General features: G+C 41.1%; 1 protein-coding gene across 7 annotated transcripts in view; it reads left to right on the forward strand.

Annotated features, from left to right (window-relative positions):
* PDE5A (phosphodiesterase 5A) overlaps positions 1-22440 on the forward strand; it is a 158716-nt gene that overhangs the window by 21379 nt on the left and 114897 nt on the right. For all 7 annotated transcript variants that reach the window (XR_007909494.2, XM_002717227.5, XM_008267901.4 and 4 more), the window contains exons 2-3: positions 1764-2352; positions 12397-12486. Coding sequence is in view for 6 of the 7 variants with exons in the window: in XM_002717227.5 (XP_002717273.1) it covers positions 1764-2352; positions 12397-12486 (679 nt within the window). In the remaining variant the exon portion in view is untranslated. The remainder of the gene's footprint in view (positions 1-1763; positions 2353-12396; positions 12487-22440) is intronic.

Consider the following 22440-nt stretch of genomic DNA (forward strand, 5'->3'; position numbering starts at 1 on the left):
AAACAATACCACAGATGATTACCCTTCTATTTCCTTTGCCACATGTGTAAAAATCTCTGGAACAAACTAGAGATGCATTTTAAAATTTTAGAGATTGCCTACTTGCCTTTGTGATAGCAATTTTTACTATAACCCAGAAGGTAGGAGAGTGATAGTGTTTCTGCACTCTCTCCAAAATCGTATATTGCCAAGCCTTTTAGTTCTGACCATTTGTTTGGTAAAGACAATCATGCCATTGTAGATTGTGGCACTCATATTATAAGCAAATTGTTTTAAATATTATCAGCGCCAGCAAATTTTTATCTTTTGGAGGTAAATTTTAGTTGTGGAAAAAGTCCAGTCTCATCAGAAGATGGATAATGAAGTTAGCTGTTATCCTAGGATTTGGGGGTTTTATTTTATTTGTATATTCATTTTGAGAGAAGGGATTAGTTAAAAAAAAAGAAAACAAGATTTGACTTTTAGATAAAACTGATGTTTTGGGAGCAAGCATTGTGGTGAAGTGGGTTAAGCCACTTGGCACAGGGTCCTCTCACATTGCAGGGCCTGGTTTTGAGTCCCAGCTATTCTGTTTCCGATCCAGCTTCCTACTAATACATCGTGGGAGGCAGCAGATGATGGCTCAAGTGCTTGGGCCCCTGCCACCCACGTGGGAGACCTTGATGGAGTTCCAGGTTCCTAACTTCATTCTGGTCCAGCCCTGGCTGTTGCAGGCATTTGGGCAGTGAACAAGCAGATGGAAGATATCTCCCTCTCTGTCTCTCTACCTCCCTCCGTGTGTTTGTGTGTTGAGAGAGACAGAGACAGAGACAAAGACTCGACCTTTCGAGTATAGAAAATAAATGAGCATTAAAAAACTGTTATTTTTTCTTGGGTTATGAATTGTCTCAGAAGTACATTTCAAAAGAGGAGTTCCAAAAATGTCTGAAGTAATGGCACTATTAATTGGTGTACTAGAGCAGCAGTCCAAGGGAAATTATTTGAAATGAACAACACTCATTTGGATTGTGTGTGGTCTGCTATATTTGTTTTAAAGAATCACCCACTGTGAAGGATTTAGCTCAAACAGATTTCTTTCATAGGATGGTACCTTAAAAACCAATAATCCCAGTTTTCTTGGACAGCATTGTTAACTTAGGCGATGCTTATTTTGAATTTTTTTCCTTTATATAAGGACTAGAAGAAATCATTTTGCCATTAAATAACAAGTATTATCAGGAGAATATTTACAGAAGTTTATTATTGTTCTATACACTGGATCAAATTCCTTATATTTTCTATTTCTCCTTCTAAATCTTATTTATTTTTGCAATATAGATATAAATTATGCATATTAGCAAGCCAAATTTTGAGAAATATTGTTTATAGTGTTCAAATATTTTAACTTCAGAACAAGTTGTGTTAAACATCAAATGAGCATCCATATATGTGTTTTCTTAAGACAATTGTGAAATTTAATGTCTTATTTTGAAATAAACTAATTTTGAGAGAAGCCAGCTTAAAGCTTGATATGTTGCAAATAAGATATCTAAATTATTATGTATGTTGAAGTTAAACTTTATTAAGATTTTCATTGAAGCAATTGTCCTCTATAGTTCTTCAGAATACAATTGTCTGTCTTAAATAAACCGTCTTGTTTTTATTTTCTATGACAAATCCAATTATTATCTGGTCCGTTTCCTGCAACAGGATTTGTAGCAGTTCTCAGGGGGAGCCGTCTTCCCCCTCCAGTGTCTCATGTGTCTGCATGTTTTGTTCTGCAGAGAAATGGTCAATGCATGGTTTGCTGAGAGAGTCCACACCATCCCTGTGTGCAAGGAAGGCGTCAGAGGCCACCCCGAATCTTGCTCTTGCCCCTTGCAGCAGACTCCTCGTGCTGACAGCAGCGCTCCAGGAACACCTACCAGGAAAATCTCTGCATCTGAATTTGACCGGCCCCTTAGACCCATTGTAGTCAAGGACTCTGAGGGCACCGTGAGCTTCCTCTCTGACTCGGAAAAGAAGGAACAGATGCCTCTAACCCCTCCGAGGTTTGAGCATGATGAAGGGGACCAGTGCTCAAGACTCTTGGAATTAGTGAAAGACATTTCCAGTCATTTGGATGTCACAGCCTTGTGTCACAAAATCTTCTTGCATATCCATGGACTCATCTCCGCTGACCGCTACTCCCTATTCCTTGTCTGTGAGGACAGCTCCAACGACAAGTTTCTTATCAGCCGCCTCTTTGATGTGGCTGAAGGATCAACACTGGAGGAAGCTTCCAATAACTGTATCCGCTTAGAATGGAACAAAGGCATTGTGGGGCATGTGGCAGCGCTCGGAGAGCCCTTGAACATCAAAGATGCCTATGAGGTAAACAGGGGATCAGGAAGTAGAGGCTGGCAGTGGGGAGGGAATGTGTCTCGGGCGTTGGACAACAATTGTGGTAGGGATGCTGGAAAGTAAAGTGTAATGATTGTATACTTATTTAAGCCTGGTCTGGATAATAACTTCCGTTCCTTTTCAATGCCAGCATTTCTTCTCTGGTGGTTCAAAGACATGGGCCTCAGCAAAATCTTATTTTTCTCCTTAATGGTAATTTAAGATAACTCATCTAATAATTGTGTCCTTTCATTCATCTAAGCCCTGTACATAGCCCTATCTGTGTTATCTGGATATGAACCTCTTAGGATTTTGCTGAGATTCTAAAACAATCCATAGTCTTTTCTCATTCATTCACTCATTCATTTAATCGGTTCATTTCATTTATTCCTTCCAAGTCCCACTGATACCAAGGTCCAGTTTTCTTTCCCTTGTCTTCTCATTTGTTTCTTTTTAAACAAATAAACATAGATGCCATTTAAAAGTGGAAATTATTGCTTAAAATATTTTATTGGAAAGATTTGATGTTTCTTCTACTTTTGCTACAGTGATACCTCAGTCTTTATGGACTTACAGATTACACTGTAAGACTCTTCAAATTTCCATTTAAAATTATCCTTTTTAATAATAGAACTGTGATTTTGAAATAAACCATCTCAAGTGAATGACATTTATGTTATGAGAAATTTTATAGCATTCTTGATAAAACAAATGTTATAGCATCTGGTACACTATAAAGCCTCAGTAGTAACTCTGACCTCTTTTATGTAGTTTGAAGGATCACAGGTGTTTCTTTCACCCCTGAATTCCTGGTGCCTGGTCCAGTGTCTGGCATACAATCTGATCTTAATATTGGTTGAATGAAAATAATAGAAGATGTGATAGATAATAGACATTAAAGAAAACATGGGAGGGTTCAGAGAGTCAGGATGTGACATCTAGATGGGCAGGTAGAGATACGTTTCTTTGCAGAAGAAATGCCTGTTGTGGACCCCGGAAAATACACAAAACTGGGGCCAGCACTGTGGCGCAGCAAGTTAATGCCCTGACCCGAAGTGCTGGCATCCCATGTGGGCACCGGTTTGAGACCTGGCTGTTCCACCTCTGATCCAGCTCTCTGCTGTGGCCTGGGAAAGCAGTGGAAGATGGCCCAAGTCCTTGGGCCCCTGCACCCACATGGGAGACCAGGAGGCAGCTCCTGGCTCCATCTGGGGAGTGAACCAGCAGATGGAAGACCTTTCTTTCTCTCTGCCTCTCCTTCTCTCTCTCTGTAACTCTGACTTTCAAATAAATAAAGAAATCTTTAAAAAAGATAAAATACACATTTTGATAAGTTGAGATATGTCCATGTGAGATCAAAATGTAAAGAGAAGGTTTTAAGAGGAGATGGGGAATTAGGACAATGGAAATGGGTCTGTGAGAGCATAGGGATTGAAGAACCATGGTAGCAGGACCAGAAAACCATTGGGATCTTAAATGCTGGGCTGAGAAATAGAAATTTTCAGATCCAAGAGGAGCATATAAGTCAGATTTTCATGGCTACATCAAAAGCTAACTAACATGAGAGGTTTATTAAGCTGCGTTTTGTAGGTTCAAGGAGACATCTCCTTCATCAGTTGAGTTCTGGAGTGGGCTCTTCGGGCTGCGTCACATTAGTTGACAGTAGGATTTCCAATGGAAGGAAGAGCTCACATCTCCACACAGGAAGTGAGAGGGCAAATCTGGGGTCAGACCCAGGCTTCCTTAACAAGTCACTCTAGCAAGAACCAGGAGACCATTATTTCTTTTTGAAGATAATGCCCTCAATGACCCAGACACCCCTCATCAGGCCTCACTTCCTGTAGGTTTCACACCACACCCCTGTACTGAGTGGGACTGAGTCTCAAGTATATGGACCCTTGAGGAACAGACCACATCCAAACCTTACCAAGAAGTAACTGAAGATGTTTTGGAAAGTGGTCTACGGCTATACCACCCTGAACACGTCTGATCCATCTGATCTCAGAAGCTAAGCAGGGTCAGGCCTGGTTAGTACTTGGATAGGAGACTAGTATGATTTAAATGGTGCTTTAGAAACATGAATTTCATAATAGTCATTAAATGAATTATTGGGGGAAAACCCTAGAAGCTGGGAGGGTGGAGGAGAAGTTTAATAGTTTAACTTTTGAGAAAGCAAAGATCTGAACCAGGACCCTGAAGATCAAAAGGAGAGGATAGATTTCAGGTGAAAAAAGTTAAATCTGCTGAATTTGCCAGCTGATAACAGCTGGAAATAAAGGGAAAAGAGGACTCCAGGCTGCTCGAGATTTTGAAGTGAATGAGTAATGGATCTGGTGAGGACTCCTGGGGGCATGGACTTGGGATGTGAGATGTCAGAATGCATTCTGTATGAGCAGTTGATTCAATTCTGATTCTCTGTGCAACATGTTCCAGTTCTCATGGAGCTATCTCTATGACCTCTCAGAGCTCTGGAATAACGTCACACTGTAGGCTCCAACAGGGAATTAAGGACACAGCCAAAGGATCGCTGCCAAATTTGCACAAGTCCCTTCCTGATAAGCTTGGTTTCTGCTTTTCAGTGGCACTAAGTCCCAAGTACGGTAGGAACATAGATACTCTTTAGCTTTGCTGAGAAAGCCTTTGTTTTGTCAGTGTGGTGCTAAGTGTATCCAACCCTGAGAATTCTTCACTTACATCATTTTATTTAACCTGTTTGTGGTCTTTAATTTACTTTTATTTTTTAAAAACTTAATTTGAAGGCAGAGAGAGACTGATAACAATCTTCTATCCACTAGCTTATTTCAGAAATGCTCACAATTGTCCGGGCTGGGCCAAGCTAAAGCCAGGAGCCAGGAATTCAATTCAGGTCTCCTATGTGGATGGCAGGACCCAAGTACTTGAACCATTTCCTGCTGCCTCCTAGGGTCTAAATTATCAGGAAGCTGGAACCAGAAGTGGAGCCAGGACTTGAACCTAGTCAGTCCAAAATGGATTGACCGTATCACAAACAGCATTGTAACCTCCATGCTGAATGTCAACTTTTGCTTGCCATCTTTAAGTGCATTTGACAGTATTATTACTAAACTTCTTTATTATTTGTATTTTATTTAAAAATCAAGAGAGAAATATTCCATACACTGCTTCACCCTCCAAATGCCCTCAACAGCCAGGGCTGTACCAGACCAAAGCCAAGAGTCCAGAACTCATCTCCCATGTAGGTGGCAGGAATCCAAGTACTTGAGCCATCGCCTGCTGCATCCCAGGTTGTGCGTTATCAGGAAGCTGGGATTGGAAGCATAGCCAGGACGGGGACCCAGGCGCTTGGATATGAGATGCATGTGTCTCAAGTGGCGTCTTGTCTGGTGTGCCACATGTCTGCCCCGACAGAGTACTTTTTGTTTTGCGGCTGCTATGATTTGCTTTCTGTACTGCTGTCTAATACAGCCAGTGTCCTTGATTTGCCCTGCTCCCAGTGTGAAGCTCTTGAGCCTGTGGATTCCTTATGTTGCTGCTTCACTCTGGGTACCCTGGATCTGGGTTGATGGTGACCTTGTTGAAGTTATTCATGTTTCAAGAATTTCATTGAAAATTGTAGGCGTTGATCTGTGACCTAATTTATGTTGGTATTAGCAAAAGTCAGTTGGTTAACAGATTATAACTCAGCATTACTCATAATTTGAATAAACAAAAAACTGGCTCATAGCCTTTTGTGAAAGTAGTCAGAATATGGAAATACATTCTAATATTTTGAGTCCTACCTCTATAAACCTATGTCTATAAAAATGATCCTCTAACAATATTCCTTAAGGTATGTGACCAACAAAATACTTTGGAAAAAATATTTATTTTATTTATTTCAAAGGCAAAGTAACAGAGGGGGACAGACAGAAAAAGAGAGTCCATCCACTGGCTCATGCCCCAGATGGCCACAATGGCTAAGATGGGCCAGGCCAAAGCCAGGAGCCTGGAATTCCATGCAAGTCTCCCACATAGATAGCAGGGGTCCAAGACCGTGGGCCATATTCTGCTGCTTTCCCAGGCACATTTGCAGGGAGCTGGATTTGAAGCAGAGTAGCCAGGACTCAAACAGGTGCTCTGATACGGGATGCCGGCATCACAGGCAGCGGCTTAACCCACTGTGCCACAATGCCAGCCCCAACCACAGAACACTTTAAAAAGTTATAATGGAACAGGGGAAAATCAAGAAGTGGCTCTGGAAAATAATAATGCTTACATTAATATTACTACTAATAAGAATTATACCGTCAGGTAAATTAATTGAAATAAGTTATGAACATTTGACTCTTTAAAATTTTGTAACAGAAAATGATACAAAATGACACAGATTGGAAAATGCAATTATTTTAATACTGATATAATTAATATTCCTATTTTTAAAGTGTGAGACAAGGTATAAGACAGCTTAGCCCAGTGATTCTCAACTAGACCACGGATACCAGTGAAAAGGTTAGTTGGTGCTTGCTGCCTGAACCATGGTGTTCAGTGACACTTCTGCATCGGCCAATCATCCATGCAGTTTCTTTGAATGTGACATAGCATTTATTAATACGATAGTAAGACATTTATTAATAAGAACATGAAGATATTAACACATATTAAAAAGATGTAAAGTTGTTAGCAAGAAGATACATAATCAGGGTCAGGTGCTATGGTATAGCAGGTTAAACTGCTGGCTGCAATGCTAGCACCCTACTTGGGTGCCTGGTTCAAGTTCCCAGCTGCTCCACTTCCGATCCAGCTCCCCACTAATGCACCTGGGAAAGCAGCTCAGGATGGCCCAAGTGCTTAAGCCCTTGCCACCCATGTGGGAGACCCAGATTGAGTTCTAGGCTCTTGGCTTTGCTCTGGCCCCATCCTGGCTGTTGCAGCCATTTGGGGAGTGAACCAGCAGATGGAAGATCTCTCTCTCTCTCTCTCTCACACTCTCTGTAACCCTGCCTTTCAGAAAATAAATATTTTAAAAAAGAAGATACAGAATCAGAATAATAATGTGTTAGTGTTTTCCTTCTGAATGAAAATGAGTGTTGGCTGTCCTGGAGAAGTCTTAAGCTTCCCCAACATTTCCTTAAGTCAGCTGGAATGCAAAACCTAGGTGCTTCTGTTTCCACAGGACTGCCACTCCATGTGTACCATGATTTCTCCAGAAAACACTCGGAGGCCTTGTAGAAGGGCCTCATTGCCACTGTGTAGTCTTCACCACTTAGCTGCTGTTCCTCCCAGCCGCACTTTGTCTCTGCCTTTCTTTGTCCAAAGAAACAAAATTTTCCCCTTTTCTCATTCTACAGGTTCATTTCTAAAGAAATAGGAACTCTCTCAAGTGAATTCCTGCTGAATAAAATGATTTCTGAAGTGAATTTTAGAAGACAAAAAGAACACTAGCAACTATTTTAATTTAGATAAATCTAATCCACCATGGAGCATTTGTGCCCTAGGGAAACAATTTGGGAACTGCTGTGTCTGTGCTTATCTGAGGGTCTAATCACTTTTAAGGCATTATCTTAAAAATGACACTCTTTGGAAGAAAATAAGCCTTGTAATTTACCAAGACCTATGTGGTATTTCTTTTTATTGTTTTTGTTTGTTTGTTTCTTTTTATTGTTTTCTGTAACAAGAATGTTCACTTCTTTTTTTTTTTTAATTTTTAATTTTTTTGACAGGCAGAGTGAACAGAGAGAGACAGAGAGAAAGGTCTTCCTTTGCCATTGGTTCACCCTCCAATGGCCTCCGCGGCTAGCGCACTGCGCTGATCCGAAGGCAGGAGCCAGGTACTTCTCCTGGTCTCCCATGGGGTGCAGGGCCCAAGCACTTGGGCCATCCTTCACTGCACTCCCCGGCCACTGCAGAGAGCTGGACTGGAAGAGGGGCAACCAGGATAGAATCCAGCACCCCGACTGGCACTAGAACCCAGGGTGCCGGCGCTGTAAGGCGGAGGATTAGCCTATTGAGCCGTGGCACCAGCAAGAATGTTCTCTTCTATTAAAAGTACCAAAATCAGAATATTTTACATTGATCCAATGTGATTATCTAATCTGATACAATGCTATTATTTCACAATGCATACTCAAATGACATTCTTTTTCTTCTTCTTTTCTCTATTTAGAGTTTCTCCAAAAATTAAAAAATAGTCTTCCTTGTTCTTTATGTATTTACTCATGTATTCAAATCAGCTTCTTAGCTCTTTATTTTGTAGACTCTACTATGTTTCCCTTCAGACTGTATAACATTACTTAATACTTCTTGTAGTTGTCTGGTAGTAAAAAATTCTCTTTTAGTTTATCTGAAAATACCACAATTTTACTTGTATTCTCGATGAACATTTTCACTGAATAAACCACTTAGAGCTGACAATAATTTTCTTTCAGTGCCTTCAAAGAATGTTTCCATTTTTTTCTGCTCTTCATTTTTCTCTTGAGAGGTCAGTCAACCATGCTTTATTTCATTTCTGCCTTAAATGTTTCACTCTATATTTTGTTTTTACACCAGTTGTATAAGCTTAAGATTTCCACTAACTTGGGAAAATTTATTGTTCCAATACCTTTTTTTTTTTTTTTTTTTTTGACAGGCAGAGTGGACAGTGAGAGAGAGACAGAGAGAAAGGTCTTCCTTTGCCGTTGGTTCACCCTCCAATGGCTGCCGCGGCCGCCGCACTGCGGCCGGCGCACCATGCCTATCCAAAGGCAGGAGCCAGGTGCTTTTCCTGGTCTCCCATGGGGTGCAGGGCCCAAGCACTTGGGCCATCCTCCACTGCACTCCCTGGCCACAGCAGAGAGCTGGCCTGGAAGATGGGCAACCGGGACAGAATCCGATGCCTCGACCGGGACTAGAACCTGGTGGGCCGGCGCCGCTAGGCGGAAGATTAGCCTAGTGAGCCGCGGCACCAGGCTGTTCCAATACCTTTAAACACTTTTCGAGTCTCTCTCTCTCTCCACACACACACACACACACACACACACGTATATGCACACATACACATATAACACTTGATATTGTCTAAGAAAATACCAAGATTGTGTTAGCTTTCACATTTTTTTTTTCTCCCAGAACTTCTGAATGGATAATATCTGTTGATTATAGCCCTTTCTGTGCTTTTTGTGATGTGCTGTGAAATCTCATGAACTTTCCATTTTACACATTATGCTTTTATATTCTGGAATTTCTCTTTGGCTATTTTAATAGTTTTTCCTTTCTTTGCAGAAATTTCCACCTGTTCATTATTACCCTATTTTTCTTTAAGTTTTTAGTTGCATTTATAATAGCTGCTCTAAAGTCCTTACCTGTTACAACATCTCAATTGTCTTCGAGTCATTGTCTATTGACTTCTTTTTCTCTTCACAGTGGGTTGCATTTTCCTTTTTCTTTACAAGTATATTAATTTCTCATTGTATGTTAAACATGGGTATCTTTTCTAAAACAAGGGTGAGGATTTTTTTCTGATGGGTAGTAAAATTACTGGCAGATTCTTTCAATCATGTAAGGCTTAGCCTTGTCATTTATTAGGGTGGATCTATTTTTGTCTTGAATTTAGTCTTACAGAGTACCCCCAACTATATGTTGTAGAACTTACTCCCACAGAGTAGCCTCTCCCTGGCTCAACTGATGCTTGAAGAGCTTAGTAAACGCTTTCCTCCCTCTGGGGTGGAACTCCAGTGTTCTAAGCATTTCCCTAACTGGTGTCATCGTTCGGCTTTCTGTATTTAGGAGATAATGTTTGCGACCCTCTCAGAATTTTGTGTTGTTCATGTACAAAGTGAATAGTCTTTAGCTACCCCTGCCTTTCTGATTCTAACTACCCCAGAAGTTGGGAATTCCTCTTAGGTCATTTGTTCCACTTGGGTAGCACCTGCCTTCTCCAAGGCAAGAAAATGCCCTCACACAGAAAGCCAGAGTGTTGCCCGGCAGCCACACCATTCCTCTTTGCAGTGCCTGTGGCTTTGCTCTCACATGTTTTGTCTAGTCGTGATCATCTCTAGCAGTAGGACAAATCCAGTACCAGTTACTGTGTTATGGCAAGAGGTTATCCAAGGCTTGTATTGTTTTATGCTGCCATTCTCTCATAAACAATGAAGGGAATAATCACAATAACATTAGTGTTCTATTTTGTTTTTTGGTTTTTCCTGGACCTGAAGGGTTAGAAGTCCACTATTCCAATTGCCTTTGTACTGAGCATATTGTTAGTAGAAAACTCGTTGAGATGTCAGGAGTTTGAAACTCCACTTGAAGTGAAGGACTTCAGTGAGGAGAGATCCAAAACTAAAACTGTTGAAACTAAAAATAGACTCAAAGAAGTCGTGAGTCCTACTAATTTCCATCTTTCAAATCCCTCTGTTTTGATTAGATAGTTGGGTCCTATGATCCTATGATTTCAGTGTTCTTTAACAAAATAATTGCAGATAATGCATTTTTATTCATCACCTTTTGAATATTAATTCACAAATCACTATTTGTAAGTTTTTATTTCTTTAATACATCAGTATTAGGATCCCCTCAACTTTCATTAGATATGTTGGCAATCTTAAGATAAAATATCTAAAAACCCAAAGATAAAATAAGAGCTATCTCATTAGATACATTCATCTAAGGTTTTCTCTCTGTCTCAATTAATATAACTTGCAACATGTTTGATGAAAAAGCAAAAATTCAGTCATATAATATAAAATGTTTACATTGATTTCTATCATTTTATAACTTTCCTTGTGAAATTACCTTGAAAGTCAAGTTTGTCCCTCTCAGGGGAAAACTGGCCTCATTTCTGACCCCAATTGATGGAATCTAATGTAATCACCTACTTCATTCACAGCTTTGGCTTTGAGTGACTTTAGACTAATTTAAAAAAAAAAAAAAAAAGCTAAGACCTTCAAAGATGAGGATGTTCCAATGTGGATGTTCCATATTCTCTGGAGGGAATTCCCAATGCAGAGGTTTTGAGGCAGCCTTGCTGTTACTAGGTTGAGTGTTTTACTTCCCAAGGCTCTTGCTTTGAAGGGAAAACACCCATTTATATGTTTATGTTCTGAGATGTGTGTTTTACCATTCTGATCTTACCTCACATACTTGTGTATCTGTTTTTCCTCTATGTATTTCCACTACTAGTTCCCACCCTCAATCCAAAAGATTTGCTTTCCACCTTAATAAATTCACAGTGATCACATTTGATAACTATATATCATTTGTTGACCAGTTCCCTCCTTTATTTCACAAATGCTTTGAGTTTCTGTGCTAAGTATTGGGAATTCAGTAATCAACAATAAAATCCTTCTGAGTTGAGAGCCTAATTTTACATCTTCCCATTCTAAAGTATAATGGAAAGTTTCCTTTTACCTTTCTTTCTTTAACCCACATTTAAAATTTTATTGCTTTCAAAAGCCCTCTGTGATGATGTTGATGATGATTAGATGTGCATAATGTACTTTCCAAAATTGATTAAGGAATTCCTTACAATCTGAGTGAATGTCTCTTTTTTATAGATACAAAAAAAAAAAAAAAAGCGCCTTTTAATTCTTATGAACACCTGAAGTGAAAGTACAGAATAGTGGGGAAATATAAAAGCAACTACTTAAAGAAAGTCACCTAATGGAAAGGTCATTTTGGAGGTGGAAGGTTTTTAGAAAAGTTGTGGAGCACAAATGTTTGTCTTGAGAAGGCACAGTAAAATCAGGGAGTGAGATGGAGACAGGCAAATTGCACTAAAGAGGTGCAGAGATGCCACTTTTTCCTGAATTTATGTAAGGCTGTCTAAAAGAGGTTAATGTTTTGAATTTCTTTTATTTCTTTACATTTGTTCAAGTCTGTGTTTGGTTCTCATAAACGCTAGCTGCTAAAAGAGAAAAAAACAGATTTATCATTGTCAAAAATTATGTATACCTACATGATTTGATGCCTTTCACAATGATAAAATTGTTACTCAGAGTAACAAGGTAAGTCAAAGGTTAGATTTCTCTAATCTAATAAATCTGAAGTATCAAATCAATCTTTGAACCAGTCAGTCATTAAATTGAATTTCTTTTTCCTTACTAGGATCCTCGGTTCAATGCAGAAGTTGACCAAATTACAGGCTACAAGACACAAAGTATTCTTTGTATGCCAATTAAGAATCATAGGGAAGAGGTAAGCCAATTTTCCATTTTATAAAAAAGCATTTGGAAATTTTTTTTCTCTGAAAAAAATTATTTACTTTGCAGGTATATGAAATAATACTATGTTGACAAGGTAGCTGTGAATTATGTAAACGTTCTCATTGATGTTTCTTATATGGCCTTTGGTTATGGGCTTGAACCTTGACCAGCTTTACTGTGGCCTTTTAAAAAGTCCTGTACATGTCATATCATACCCCCCTCTTTCCCTAGAGGCCTTTTGCTCTCTGAAAATATGTGATTATGTCTGTGATTCAAAATTAATTTATTCCACATTATATCCAAAGTGTCTGAATCATACTCATTTCATAAGTGGTCATCTACTTTCAGTAGTCACTAGCTGATTTATTTGGATTTAAATTGAGGTCTTGAAGAGATGGAAATTGTGGCGAATTCCAATTGTTTAATTTCAGTATGAAATTATAACTACCAAATGATAACATGTTGGCCTATATTTTACCTAGAAGATTGGGATTCTGTTGGCACTGAGTTCTATCTTCATTTTACAGTTATTTGAAAAAAGTTAACTCATTATCAATTAAACTTTATGTTTCAATTGCACATTCTGAATATTGGCTCTGCATTACAATTAACTGGAAAATTCTACAAGATTACAAATTCTATCAGTCAGGGTTCTCCAGAGAAACAGAATTAGTAGGATATATATCGCTATACAAGTGTCCCAAAAGTTTGTGGAAGGATAGGTGTTTGGCCTAGAGGTTATGATGCTGCTTGGAATGCCTGCATCGCCTATCAGAGTACCTGGGTTCAAATCCTGGCTTCACTTGGGATTTTAGCTTCCTGCTAATTCACATCCTGGGAAGGTAGCAGGTGATGGCTCACACATGCTTGAGTCCCTACCACGCACATGGGAGACCTGGGTTGAGTTCCCGGTTCCTGGCTTTAAATTGGCCCAGCCCCAGCTATTATAAGCATTTAAAGAGTTAGCCAGCAGGCCGGCGCCGTGGCTCACTAGGCTAATCCTCCACCTTGCGGCGCCGGCACACCGGGTTCTAGTCCCGGTTGGGGCGCCGGATTCTGTCCCGGTTGCCCCTCTTCCAGGCCAGCTCTCTGCTATGGCCAGGGAGTGCAGTGGAGGATGGCCCAGGTGCTTGGGCCCTGCACCCCATGGGAGACCAGGAAAAGCACCTGGATCCTGGCTCCTGCCATCGGATCAGCGCGGTGCGCCGGCTGCAGCGGCGGCCATTGGAGGGTGAACCAACGGCAAAGGAAGACCTTTCTCTCTCTCTCTCTCTCTCTCACTGTCCACTCTGCCTGTCAAAAATAAAAATAAAAAAAAAAATAAAATTAAAAAAAAAAAAAGAGTTAGCCAGCAAAAAGGAGCATGCTTTTCTCTTTCTCTTTCTCTCTCTCTCTCTCTGCCTCTCCAATAACTAAAATAAGTAATTTTTAAAGTTTGTGGAAAATAAATTTTAGTACAAAAGATTTTGAAAGCTGGGTGTAGTTTTTGCATAATAGACATTTCCATGAACTTTTTAAAAAAGATTTATTTATTTATTTGAAGGGCAGAGTACAGAGAGGCAGAGGCAGAGAGAGAGAGAGGGGGAGAGAGAGGGGGAGGGAGGGAGGTCTTCCATCCACTGGTTTACTCCCCAAATGGCCATAATGGCCAGAGCTAGGCCAATCCAAAGCCAGGAGCCAGGAGCTTCTACTAGGTTTCCTACACTGGTACAGGGCACAAAGACCTGGGCCATCTTCTGCTGCTTTCCCAGGCCATAGCAGGGAGCTGGATCAGAAGTAGAACAGCAGGGACTTGAACTGGTGCCCATATGGGATGCTGGCACTGCAGATGGCAGCTTTACCTGCTATACCACAGTGCCCGCCCCTCCATGAACTTTTTGAAGACCACTTTTATGTGTGGATTTCAAAAAATTTTGCACCAAAATAAACTTATCTTTTAATTCCATTTTCCTTAAGCCTTTTGGAGTACAATCATATAAGAGGGGATTTATTATTGGAACTGCTCTTGCAATTACGGAAACTAATGAGTTCCATGATCTTCTGCCTTTAAGTTGGAGATCCAGGAATGCCAATGGGGTGATCACTCTGAATCCTAAGGCCAGGAAACCTGGGGGAAGCTGCTAGTGTTAGTCCCAGACTCCAAAGGCTGAGAAGCTGGAGTGCTGATGCTTGTGGACAGAAGCAAGTAAAAGCCTCAGCTCCAGAACAGATAGTAAATTTATTCTTTCTTTGCCTTTTTGTTCTATCCAGGCCCTCAGTAGATTGAATAAAATGTCTACCCACTCTCCTGAGAGTGACCCTCTCATGCTACCACTTTAAATGCTATTCTCTTCCAGAAACACCCTCACAGACACATTCAGAAATAACGTTTCTCCAGCTGACTGATTATTGCTTAACCCAAGTGCGTTAGTCAGCTTTGTGCTAACAGGGTGAAATACCTGAGGCAGTTAACTTTATAAAGAAGTTTATTTAGATCATAATCTTGGGGGTTCAAGAGCTGGTGCCTGCATCCACTCAGTTCTACTCAGGACCTCATAATAAATGGCAGCTGATGAATGGCGAAGCATGTATAGAAGGGTCCCATGACAAGCCAGGAAGCAGAGAAAGCAGGGTGACGCTGGACTTGTTCGTTTTAAAACAGTCCTCTTGGGCGGGCCACCAAGGGCATTGCCCAAGTACTGCTTTCCAAGAGCACACCCCCTGTGACTTAAACACCAAGCTTCCAATCACAGCGGGCCCTATGGGGACGCTTAGTCCATATCCAAACCATAGGCGAGCTGAAAATTAATCATAACACCATTTAGATGAGATCGGGCGCGTTTAGAGTGGTATGGCCGTAGACCATAACACCAGTTAGATCAGAATCTCTAAAGACAGGATCTGGATACTAATATATTTTAAAAGCTACCCAAGTAATTCTTTTTTTTTTAAACTTTTATTTAATGAATATAAATTTCCAAAGTACAGCTTATGGATTACAATGGCTTCCCCCGCCCCCATAACGTCCCTCCCACCCGCAACCCTCCCCTTTCCCACTCCCTCTCCCCTTCCATTCACATCAAGATTCATTTTCGATTCTCTTTATATACAGAAGATCAGTTTAGCATACATTAAGTAAAGATTTCAACAGTTTGCTCCCACACAGAAACATAAAGTGAAAAATACTGTTTGAGTACTAGTTATAGCATTAAATCTCAATGTACAGCACACTAAGGACAGAGATCCTACATGAGGAGTAGGTGCACAGTGACTCCTGTTGTTGACTTAACAAATTGACACTCTTGTTTATGGCATCAGTAATCACCCTAGGCTCTTGTCATGAGCTGCCAAGGCTATGGAAGCCCCCTGAGTTCACTGACTCTGATCATATTTAGACAAGGCCATGGTCAAAGTGGAAGTTCTCTCCTCCCTTCAGAGAAAGTACCTCCCTCTTTGATGACCAGTTCTTTCCACTGGGATCTCACTCACAGGGATCTTTCATTTAGGTCCCCCCCCCCCAGAGTGTCTTGGCTTTCCATGCCTGAAATACTCTCATGGGCTCTTCAGCCAGATCCGCATGCCTTAAGGGCTGATTCTGAGGTCAGAGTGCTGTTTAGGACATCTGCCATTCTATGGGTCTGCTGTGTATCTCACTTCCCATGTTGGATCATTCTCTCCCTTTTTGATTCTATCAGCTAGTATTTGCAGACACTGTTCTTGTTTATGTGATCCCTTTGGTTCTTAGTCCTATCATTATGATCAATTGTGAGCAGAAATTGATCACTGGGACTAGTGAGATGGCATTGGTACATGCCACCTCAATGGGATTGAATTGGAATCCCCTGGTATGTTTCTAACTCTACCGTTTGAGGTAAGTCAGCTTGAGGATGTCCCGAATTGCACATCTCTTCCCTCTCTTATTCCCGCTCTTATATTTAACAGCGATCACTTTTCAGTTAAGTTTCAGCACTTAAGAAGAATTGTGTATTGATTACAGTATTCAACCAAAAGTATTAAGTAGAACAAACAAAAAAAAATACTAAGAGGGATAACATATTAAGTTGTTCATCAACAGTCAGAGCGAGGGCTGATCAAGTCACCATTTCTCATAGTGTTCATTTCACTTTAACAGGTTTCCTTTTTTGTGGTTGGTTAGTTGTCACCGATCAGGGAGAACATATGGTATTTGTCCCTTTGGGACTGACTTATTTCACTCAGCATGATGCGAGTTTACCTTGCTTTGTCACGGTACTGGCCCCTTAATGCATAATTACCAGCAACCTAGGAGAGTTCCAGTTGCTTCGTGTCCTTGAAAACATGTGGTGTAGCAGTGGTTTGCATTCTAGTAGTACCTGTAGGGAACTGTTTGAGTTAGTCTACATGAATGTGCAACCCCACTCTCAGCATGGGGCCCACTCCTCGCTCACAGATCTGATATAAGCAAGCTCAGCCCAGGTCCCCAATGGCTCAAGGCTCTTCCTCGGGTTTCTCTCAGGTGCCCAAGCTTCTCTCGCATCTCTCGTGGTGCTCCTAGGCCCTTTCCTGCTGTCTCTGCTTTACTTGATGTGCAGCCTGGGCTATTCACTGGTTTCTAGAAATATTCACATTTTGTGAGATTAAAAACCTTTAGTAACTTCACTGGAGACTTTACTCAGAGAGGGTTCCCAAAACACAGCTTTTTAAACATCTTGCTGACCCAGCCCACTCTCTATCCTCTTCCCTCCTGCTCCCTCTTTTCTCAGATTCGCACTGCCCAGTTCAAAATTATGTCCTCTGATAACGTTCATCAGACACAAGAAATGAAGAGCAGCTATTGAAGAACGAATACACTGTCAGTATGGCTGTTGCGCATAAAAGTGTAATTTGGCTGACCACGCACCAAGGCCACTAACATGATGCAATATACCACTTCCAGAATTATCTTTGAATTTACAGCTATGTAAACAAACTCATGGCAGTATTTGCTTTTGTTTGCACAGACAGCTTCTCTTTGTCTCCCATGAAATATCTGAAACCAGACAGCAGAGTTACAGTGAAGGTTTTGGGAATAATTGTTAAGGTTGCTTGCTGTGAGCTTGAACCCCATCTTCACCACCTCCTTGATGACTAAGCAGGATGGAACTGGTTAATGCCTTTGAACTTCGATTTCCTCATCTACCAAATGGAGTTAATAAGAGGACCTGCCTCAAAAAGTTCTTAGGAAGATTAAATGTGCTGCAAGGGGCTTAGTAATGTGCCATGCATACTGGATGTGAATGATGAGCTTTGATTCATGTTGTTTAAAAAGAGACACCAAGCTAACAGCTTTTGAGAAAGGCAGAGAGTAAGAGTCGTATGAAAAAGTCATTAGCCATGTAATAATTAGCCAGCTGGGACTAGATAACACGCACTGCTCCTGACTTAACTATTTCCATTTATCTATTTATTACCCTGCAGCGAACTTTAAGCTTAAAAGAAAAATTTTTTGCTGTTTTTTTTTCTCATGAATGTTGCAAAGTGAACTTGGTGTCTTCTCTTTGTGTAAGTCTAATGGTAGTGAGTAACCAACACCCATTCCATCTAATTACCAAGGAGCCTACCAAAAACTGTGATTGTTAAATTACTGTTCATTGATTGTTTCCAAAATACTCTGCTACCTTTTAAGGACACCACTTTTTAAAGGCATACATACCAGCTCTGGAAAGCTGTTTCAATGGAGCGGTTGAATGTTGAATACTATAACATGGACCAGAAAATTCCCAAAGAAAATGAAAACTCACTAAAATAGCAAAGCTTTTTGCCTTTTCTTCTGGTGAAATATTCCAACCACTTAAAAATGTTCAGAACTTTCTTTTTTTTTTTTTTTTAGATTTATTTATTTATTTGAAAGGCAGAGTTACAGAGAGACAAAGAGAGAGGGAGAGACAAAGAGAGATTTTCCATCTGTTGGTTCACTCCCCTGATGACCACAACAGCCAGACCTGGTCTGGTCCAAAACCAGGAGCTCCTTCCAGATTTCCCACGTGCCTGGTAGGGACCCACGCACCTGGGCCATCCTCTGCTGCTTTCCCAGGCCATTAGCAGGGAGCTGGATCGGAAGTGGAGTAGCCAGGACGGGAACTGTCACAGGCAGTGGCTTTACCCACCACACGACATGCCTGCCCATTCGAACTTCTTTTCATTAATGTTTCAATCTTTTTTTTTTTTTTTTTGACAGAGTGGACAGTGAGAGAGAGAGACAGAGAGAAAGGTCCTCCTTTGCCGTTGGTTCACCCTCCAATGGCCACTGTGGCCGGCACACCACACTGATCCAAAGCCAGGAGCCAGGTACTTATCCTGGTCTCCCATGGGGTGCAGGGCACAAGCACTTTGGGCCATCCTCCACTGCACTCCCTGGCCACGGCAGAGAGCTGTCCTGGAAGAGGGGCAACCGGGACAGAATCTGGCGCCCCAACCGGGACTAGAACCCGGTGTGCCGGCGCCGCAAGGCGGAGGATTAGCCTAGTGAGCCGCGGCGCTGGCCAATGTTTCAATCTTAAGTGAAATAGATACAGCAGTGCTTTGTTAAAAGTAGGACCACAGATATCCCAAAACTTCTGGAACAGTATGCTTTGAGAGAAATTAGAGGCGAAGTTTTTTGCAATCTCCCCTTCTCCCTGCTTCCTTCTAAGAGAATGGGGTCACTGGGCAAAGTGGAAACAAAACAAAAAAACAAAACTGGAGAAGCCTGAGGAAGCTAAAACAATTTATTTTGGAAAGGTCAGAGAGAGCTGCTGGCTGGAGCCAGCATGAAACTATGCTGGAGAAAATGAATGAGGAAAAGGGAAAGCAGCAAGGGGAGAGAAGCGAGCCAGGCCTGGCTGCAGATGGAACAACGGTGGAGGAGTAGGGGGCAGCACTCCGGAAAGGACCCTGAAATAACTGTCCCTGTGCTGGCGATGACTGAGGTGTGTGATGTGTATTGCGCAGATCCTGGAGAAATTATTCTAAGGACCTGGAAAATTCTAATTCATGGCATCATCACAGTAGTCATAGGAAGTGGTCATCATCTGAGTTCCATTTAGCAGAGGAGGAAACACTTTGGCAGCATTTTGGGAACTTAGAGTCTCACGCAGGTAAAACTGAGATTTGAATCCAGTCTGACCACAAGGGCGTTAAATGGGAAAGAGGTTTTTTTTTTTTTTTTTTTTTTTTTTTTTTTATATTATGCTGTGGATACTGAGGGTGCTCTACTTCCCTCCCAAATGGTGTTTTCTTGAGACACTGCAGTGAACATCTAAATTACTGTTGATTTTGGTGGGGTGGGGGTGGGAGCCATGCTGATTGTTTAATGTGGCTCCGGGCAGAAGCAGGGCTGGCGAGCTGCAGCAGGAAACCAGGCTGTGTTCCTATGGCCGTCCATGTTAGTGTTCAAAGTGCTCTGCATGCAGACTCCTTTTAAAACACACACACACACACACACACACACACACACACACACAGAGAATCATAGGCACATCCTCTGCAGTCCCTTAACAGGAATCCATGAGGACTTTCTAGCAGGGATAAAAGAGTTACAGGAGCGTGTTTTATATTAATCTGGGCCAGCGTGCTCCAGAGAAGAACTAGGATATGCACATGAAGCACAATAAAAAAAAAAAAAAAACACTTCAGCGAGTATGTGGATTTTTAGGACTGCTGTGAAATTTCTTTCAGACTTAATTCTGGATTATTCACATGGGGGCACTTGGACCAGTTCTTAGTTCTGTCATTTGCATTAGTTATATCTATAATCAGACAGAAATTCTTTATTGTTTGATAATGAAATACAGGGCAATGCAACTCTTCCCTCTGGCTCAGCTGACCTATTTCTGAAATCCCGGTCTCCCTTGAAGTATCGCTCGTTATGACACGGTGGAGACCAGTGTTCTTTATTTATAGGAGCTGCACCAGTGTAACTGACCCCAGATATTAACTCTTACTCAGAGCCCTGTTTGTTGCTCTGGGCCTGCTGACTTTTTCTTTGTATATCATTCAGGAAGGAGGAGCGAGGCTAGAAGGCAGGACATTATGAAATAATACAAACTCTGTGGAAATTTCTTATTGATCCGAGTGGGAGATTATGTTCAATAATATTCTTCAGGCTAGGCTGAAACACCACAGCTGAATGTCAGCTCCACTTATTAAGCAGAAATTCAATATGGAATCCGAGCTGTTTTTTCCTCTCTTTCTATTTTATCAACTTGATTTTATTTTATCATAGTTGACGGGCCTGGCAATCTCTTGGTGCAAACAAGACAGTTGCAACAGAGAATTTATGACATGTTCTTTACTGTGTGATAAAGGAGCATTTTAGAGAAATGTCTAATCATCTATATCTTTTCTAATAAAAAAAACTCAAAAAAAAACAACTAAAGTTTACTACATAAATACATTGATGAATCAGTCTGCTGAAAATCACCAAATAAAGTATGAATATAATCAGATGTGTATGTCCAACTGCAATACACAAAAGTATGTTTCCTAGAATTTAGACTTTATATCTGCTCATTTTAAAAATACTCCCTTATTTTCCCTAAACAATCTTGTTTTGAAAAGTAATTATTGAGGGGCTGGCGCTGTGGCACAGTGGGTTGGGGCCCTGGCCTGGGGCGCCGGCGTCCCGCGTGGGCACCGATTCTGGTCCCGGCTGCTCTTCTTCCGATCCGGCTCTCTGCTGTGGCTTGGGAGAGTGGTGGAGGATGGCCCAAGTCCTTGGGCCCCTGCACCCACGTGGGAGACCCAGGAGAAGCTCCTGGCTCCTGGCTTTGGATCGGCTCAGCTCTGGCCATTGTGGCCATCTAGGGAGTGGACCAGCAGATAGAAGACCTCTTTCTCTGTCTCTGCCTCTCTCTGTAACTCTGTCTTTCAAATAGATAAAATAAATCTTTAAAAAAAAATAAAAGTAATTATTATACCATTGCAATATGAAAGTACTTCAAAAAAGTTCATGGAAAGTGAGTATTATAAAAAAAACTGTGCATGGATTTCAAGAATTTTTCACAAAATTAAAATTTTTAATTTATATTTTATTTATTTGAGAGGCAGAGAAAAACAGATCTTTTATCCACTGGTCCACTCCCCAAATGCCCACAACAGCCAGGGCGGGGCCAGGAAGAAGCCAGGAGCCTGGAACTCAGTCTGGGTCTTCCAGGTGGGTGACATAAGCCCAGCTACTTGAGCCATCACCTGCTTCCTCCTAGGGTGTGCATTAGCAGGAAGCTGGAATCAGAAGCAGAGCCAGGTCTCAAACCCAGTCACACCCCAGTATGGGATGTGGGTGTCCCAAATGACACCCCACCCACTGCACCAAATGCCTGCTGCAACGTATCTTTTAGTTCCCTTCCCCCACAAACTCTCTGAAGTACCCTCATTTGTAGTGCACTATCTAGGCAAAGAAGATGCTTGCTTTTAAATTTTTTCAATTTGGAAAGGTAGAACTTGTATCCCCAAAATTCTGGATCTATACAATGTAACAACTGTTAAGTAGGTCTGATATTTAATGCATAATTTCAAGGATAGACCGTGGATTGGGTAGATAGAAAAACTACTGAGGAGGGATGACAACTCCGTACTGTGCTGATCCCTGGCCTAAAGGAGAGAAGCAGGTGAATGCTGTGGTGACAGATGCTTGGTCTCCGTGGACGATGGATACAGAGGAGACCCTTGCCTGATCACATGCTCATAGTACTAATGTGGCATTCTGAAAGTGGACAAGTAAACCTGGAAACAAATAAACACTACAGTTTTATGCGTAGGGCTTAATTCTAAGTCAAAATAAATGAAATATGATTTTTAAAAAGTAGAGTTTAATAACAAACTCTGCCACTGGATCTAGGTCTATTTTAGTCTTAAAGAATTGGCTAGTAATGTGTTTTTAAAAACTTATAAATTGTTAATTGTCTTTATTCCTTGGCAGTATTCTTTCCTGTAGCTTTATTTTAGAAACAAAACAGAAGCGCTCCACAAA

Source organism: Oryctolagus cuniculus, chromosome 8, assembly GCF_964237555.1.
Source record: "Oryctolagus cuniculus chromosome 8, mOryCun1.1, whole genome shotgun sequence".
Lineage (NCBI taxonomy): Eukaryota > Metazoa > Chordata > Mammalia > Lagomorpha > Leporidae > Oryctolagus > Oryctolagus cuniculus.